The sequence below is a fragment of the Passer domesticus genome, chromosome 4 (genome assembly GCF_036417665.1).
Source record: "Passer domesticus isolate bPasDom1 chromosome 4, bPasDom1.hap1, whole genome shotgun sequence".
Lineage (NCBI taxonomy): Eukaryota > Metazoa > Chordata > Aves > Passeriformes > Passeridae > Passer > Passer domesticus.
This window is the reverse complement of record NC_087477.1, coordinates 41,342,548-41,348,547: the sequence shown is the minus strand read 5'-3', so window position 1 is coordinate 41,348,547 and position 6,000 is coordinate 41,342,548. Positions and strand designations below refer to the sequence as shown.

Below are 6,000 nucleotides of genomic sequence, written 5' to 3'. Positions count from 1 at the left end.
TTTGAGACACACCTTTTGATGGTGAAGGGCTTTCCCACGTAGATTCCACCAGCAGCCGTCACTCAGCACTGGCAGACAGCAGGTGCTTGCCACTCCAAATGGGGAGAGACACTCACCAAACTAGAAAAGTCAGGGGCTAAACAAGTTTGCAAAAAGCAGCAATTCCAGTCCAGAAATTATTTCCATAGCAGAGAAGAGGAAGTGTTCCCTGAGGACAAAGAGGCTGGCTGGATTTAGCTTTTTTTCTGCTGAATAGATGTTCTTTCATATGCAATAAAGAAGGAAAAATAATGGGAGAATGGGACAAAACTGAAAAATTCACAATTGCAGTGCAAAAGTCACCACATGCTCCTGCAAAACAGGCTGTTCTGTACTTCCACAGTCATGGGAGCTGTAGACCAGAATTTCTCAATAAAGTGTGCTAAGCTCAAAGGCATGAAGATAGCGACAGATCCAGACTTGTTAGTGCCATGAACATTTGTCTTGGCCACAACATAGAGTGTGTACATGAAGTGCTGCATCTACCATCTAAAGCCTCCTATGTTATACTCAAACCTGTGCAGAAAGTCCCAGCCCAGAAATGTTCGGAAACTGCAGTTCAACTGCATGTCTCGATATAAAAACAAACCCAGGATTTCAAACACCACGATTTGTGCTGTAGAGTCCTTCCCACAGTCACCCACCCAGAGTCAGTTGCCTGAGCTCTCCAGGACCAAAGCCAAGAGTGTAATAGAAAGGAGAAAGTACAAACCTCATACCCAGTAAATGGGAACTTTATTAAACTACTGAGTTACTCCGAAATGTATAAATGTTCCATTAAATACAGTCGGTTTTCTTTTACACAGATTTATAGAAATTTATTTACATGTTCCAAATACATTTAAATTATTTTCCAAGCTTGCTACCAATAAAATTTGTTTCTTAAAAAAAAAAAAAAAGGAAAAATATCAATCATCTGCTCTTGCAGATGTGCATACATCCACACAGATACAAATAAGAAGGGAGATGCTTTTGTATCTAACCCACAATGGAGGCAGTATCCAAAAAGCTTATCCAAAAAAGCAAAATATTTGCCCTCGCAAAAAATGGGCTCTATAAATTCTCCCCGTGGGACAGACTCAAACAAGAAGCCCTGTGCAATACTTTATGGTGTTTGGGTATGATGTCTGCATCAAGATTGGCTGGTATGTGGGAGGAGCCAAAGGCCCCTTGCCAGGTTCAAACCTCACAGTTAGCAGTCCCTGATTCCAGCCCGTGAGAAGCGTGTGAGCTCATTCTCGTTGAATTACACTCTCCCAGCATGCAGGGATAGAGCAGACAAACAGATCTAGCACTAGTATGCCAATGCCACTTGTCTGAAGAGATTTCCCTTTTGTTTTTTATTTTATTCTTAAATGAGGCTTCATTCATAAGTGAATAAAAGGCAATTCTTTAAATAAAATGCTTAGGAGAACAGCACTTTCCCCATCTAAATACATTTCTCTTGGGAAGATGCATAGCATGCTGAATGAGTTTCCCCTCATTCTCTGTATCTCAGTCAGACAGAAGTTAAAATTTGTATCTGCAGGTAAAAAGGGGTTTTTTTACTTTGCAAAAAGCTTATCAAATGCTAGTTTAATTCCTTTAGAGTCTTTAAACATTGAAAACCACATTTTAAGCAACCAAAGAATTCTACAAAAACATTGTCATGCGTAAGCTCTGTGTTTCATGCTAAATATTCTTGTTGACAAGGAGGAGGAGTGGAGGAGGAGGAGGAGGGAAACTAATGGCTCAATCAGAGCCATTGCAACATTCAAGTAGTTTGGTAGTATACAAACCAGTGGAAACATGGAATGGTAAGAAAGTGCTCGGCACTACATTGCAGCCTTCAAGAGCTGAACTGCAAACATCCTGATATGTATCATAAATATATGGCACTTCTGTATGACCAAAAGCTGGCAAGTTAGCTTGTGATCAAAACACGTCAGGAGTAGTTGTCATGCCAATGGCCCTTCCAACAGGCACAGCCTCCAGCTGTGCTACCCAATGCAGCACCAGCCGTATCCACTTGTGCATGCAAGACAATGCTGCCACATTCTTGGAGAACAAGCCTCCTGCCCAGCAGAAAGCCTTCCCCAGACACACATACACATTCATAAAACATGCTATAAATTCTTCAGGGAGGTTAAAGACAGCCATAAACAGCAAACGTCTTGTTTTACAATTTTTTGGCCAGCAGTTCCCAGTCTGTCCAATTGCCAGCAATGGACTTTGCAACAGGCAAAAAGAGCTCCCGAATCCAAGGAATTGAAAGCAATGGAAAGCACGATCACCTAAGTTCATTTCAGTACTGTTCCACAAGATTCATTTTGACATCAAATAAGAAACCAACAAGCACAAAGGCTTGAGTCCTAGGAAGAATTTCATGCACACAACAAAACTGGCCTTAATCCATGTTTTCTGTCACAAAGTGTTTCATCTTGTAGTTAAAACTTCTTAAAACTTTTTGGCTTTTGGTAACTTTTTTTATCAAAAAATGCTAAGATTTGCTGTTCTGCTCGCTTTCCATCACAGTAGCTTTAAATACATTCAAATTCATAAAAAAGGATTTAGACCAGAACACAGCTACTTGCCCTTTTCCAACAGTGTGCCGTACTTCAATAAGCACATGATGCCATGTATTGGCAAGGTTAGTGATTTAAGGAATTTCACTACACAGACATCCAGTGCTTGGACAAGTGTTCACATTCCAAGGTTGAAAAACCCCTCTCCCTTATTTCAATAACGGCTTCAGGATTTTACCAATTGTGGTTCGGTTTGCATCCTTCAGTTTAAGAGATGCCTTTTCCACTGTTCCCTGTTCCTTTGGTGCAGGCTCTGCTTTCGTGCTGACAGCTTCTCCCTGCAGGATGCTTCTTCCAACCACTCTGGCACTACTTGCTCTCTTTAAAGTACTCACACTGTTCTCCTTTGGATTTGGATCATCAGAGGTCGCTGCTGGCTTCACTTTAGGCAGCCTCTGGGACACAGACCTTGTGATGGGTGGAGGTCTGGATGAGCTGGATAGATCCACTTTTGCACGCTTTGAAGAAGAGGCCACTGTATTCCTTGCAAAGTTTGGGACAGCAGGTGGTGCTTTGGGAATACTGACTGTGGCAACCTTGGTTTCATCTGCAGGGGTCTGGGGTTTTACACTGGAGCGACACATCTTCGTTTCATCTGTCTTTGATTTGACATTACTCCTGGTAATGGGTTTGGACATTGGCTTCTTGAGAGCGACTCTGTCCCTCTCGAAATGAGCACTGCTTGAGGTGACAGTGCCCCTTCGTAACTTTGGCTCTTCTACCGACATGCTGTGCCTGTAGGGACTTCTTGGCAGCGTGTCTGTTGTGCCTCGGACAGAGCTGCGATGCGACAGCCGGCTTTCCACTGTACTGCTTTCACGAAGGGCTGGCTTGGCTTCTGGCTTTTTCACACTGCTGGGTGCCCTGTTTGACCGAGAAATAGGCACCACTTTCCTCATACTTTCATTCTCAGAGGCATTCAAAGTTCTGACAGGTCTGGAAGGAGCAGTGTGGCTAGGGCGAGTGCCACTGGATTTTGTGGAGCTTGGAGATCGATCTTTTAGAGAGTTTGTCTTTGGTCCTATTAGATCTTTATTTTTTATGGGTTTTTCTTTAGGAAGGGTGTGCTTGCTATCAGCATCGTCCTTATCATTGGCAGAAGTGTGAAGAGACAGGTCCTTGTCAGAGGTGGAATTCAGGTTTGAGAAGAATGATCTAGCCTTGTGTTGAGCATCATTGCCAGAAGAGCATGCTTTGCCAGCCTCATTTCTTATTTCATTGCCTGCCAGTTTAAAATCATTTCCCTCTTCAGAGTCCAATGTCAGAGAACAATCAGTTGTGGTATCTGACATGTAGCACACTGGCCCATCTTCCCTACTTCCTGAAACACTTGTATCCATAGGGCTGCTGCTGCTGGGCTCTAAAGCTTCAGTCTTGCAACCCACTGCCTTGGCTTGATGGTCACGGACCTCTCTGGAAGTCCTGACAGCTGGAGGCAGCTCATCATCGGCAGTGCTCAGGGAATGGAAGCTTAGATCATCCAGAGTCTCCAGGTCTGTCCCGCCAGCATCCTCTAAATATATTAAAGGTGCATCTTCTGCAGGCTTTGCTCCTTGAATATCAAACTTACGTAACCCTTTAACAAGTTCACGCTCCTCAATTGCAAGGGCCAGAGCATTTATATCTGTGGACTCCTCGCAGGACACGTTGGAAGTGTGCAAGTTGTAGTCGGTGCTCCTCTGTGAGTAATGGGCACCAGGACTGGCTGAGCTGCTGAGGTGACTGGGCTGAGCTGGAGGCACCTGCACGGGGCCACCACTTTTCACTTCCATTTCAGACTGTTGGTGTAAGTGCAAGGTGTTTAAGTTGAGATCCCTCGTTTCTTTGGATTCCGGCCAGGCTACGTTAGGTTTTGCTTGTCGGGTGTTTGCACGGGGAAGGCTGTTAAACTTGTTTGGATCCTCATCTTTGGAGATTTCCAGGAAACTCTGCAACTCCCTGTCTGCAGTCACCCCCAAAGAAAGTCGAGAGCGTCTGGAATTTGTGTTTCTGTACAAAGGGCTTTGAGGCCTCTGCTGCAAGAAGGGAAGAAATTCTCCAAGTCCGTTTTTAGCCAACATCTCTACATCATTTTCACTGCTGCTCCGCCCAAAGCTCCCCAGCTCTCCAGCTGCCCAGGATCGACGCTTCTCCTCCAGCTCCTTTCGCCTTTGCAGACTATGAAGTTCCTGGATCTCTCGTTCCCTATTCTCCTGAAGGAGGAAAATCACAAATACATGTCTCAGAGGACAGTGTCCTATGCATAAAAACAAGACACACTCCTTCCTCTCTCCCTTTATTTCTTCCCATCGAAGTTAGCTCCTACTGCTATCACCCACTCCCAACCTCCAATACAGACACATGCATGAAATCACTGTGGCAACCACAGCCTGCAACCATTAACCCCATGGAGAGCAGCTCCCTACATAACAAACGGGACAACACATTCATCTGGTCAGCGTATGCAAAAATTGCACCAGACTTTGCAAAGACCAACAAATTGACCTATGAAACTCAAGCAGATTTCACATCTTAGAATTACAGAATATGCTGAGTTGGAAGGGACCCACAGAGATCACTGAATTCAACCCCTGAGCCTGGATGGGAGCATCCCCAAGAGTCACACCATGTGCCTGAGAGCATTGTCCAAACACTTGAATTCTTGTCAGGCTTGGCACCATGACCTCTTCCTGGGCATCCTGTTCCAGTGCCCAACCACTCTTTGGTTGAGCCAAAGAGTTCCAGATGTAAGATGGAGAGCATCAAGTCCTCACTAAGTTTAAAGGTGGCAGTCTTAACAGGTGAACTGTTAAGAGTAAACCTCTATTTAATCTTTACATCCATATTTTAAGACAAACTTGTCTGACCAGCACACAGCCAACACATTTTTTCCAACCTACCTCACTACAACTGCAATTGTTCCTCAACAAGTCCAATTTCTGCACACTCTACCATTGCAGAATGAAAATTTTGCAAAAAGGCATTGCTTAATTGCATATGAAGGCAAATAGAAAAGTTAACACAATGCCTCACGATACTTAGACATCAACTGACACCACTCAGGGACCATCAATCAATGTCTCGCTTCAATTTTGGATCTCATAATCACTGTCGGTTTCAAAAACTGGCAACTGTAGTACAGAGATTGCCCAGGGTAGGATGGAGATTTTGGCAGCTAAACTGAGGGATTTTGGTTCAGGAAGCCATAGAAGAGGTAGTTTGAATTTGAAAGACAAGACAGCAAACACCTTTTTACTAAAATAATTAGCAGTGATTTACTGTGAATATCAGCATTTTAACTGTTACCTCTAGGCTTCAGATTTAATCTAACTGCACCTTTGGTTGAACTTTCTGGGTTACTTTCTGAAATGAAGAACTTGGCTTGCTGCAGCCAGTACAGCTGTAGCAAAAGAAAGAA

At 43.9% G+C, this 6,000-nt stretch overlaps 1 protein-coding gene across 2 annotated transcripts in view; it reads right to left on the bottom strand.

Annotated features, from left to right (window-relative positions):
• Positions 1-928: 928 nt before the first annotated feature.
• Positions 929-6,000, bottom strand: part of FHDC1 (FH2 domain containing 1) — a 36,883-nt gene continuing 31,811 nt past the window's right edge. For both annotated transcript variants that reach the window (XM_064417385.1, XM_064417384.1), the window contains exon 12: positions 929-4,795. In XM_064417385.1, coding sequence (XP_064273455.1) covers positions 2,753-4,795 — 2,043 coding nt within the window. In that variant the 3' untranslated portion in view covers positions 929-2,752. The remainder of the gene's footprint in view (positions 4,796-6,000) is intronic.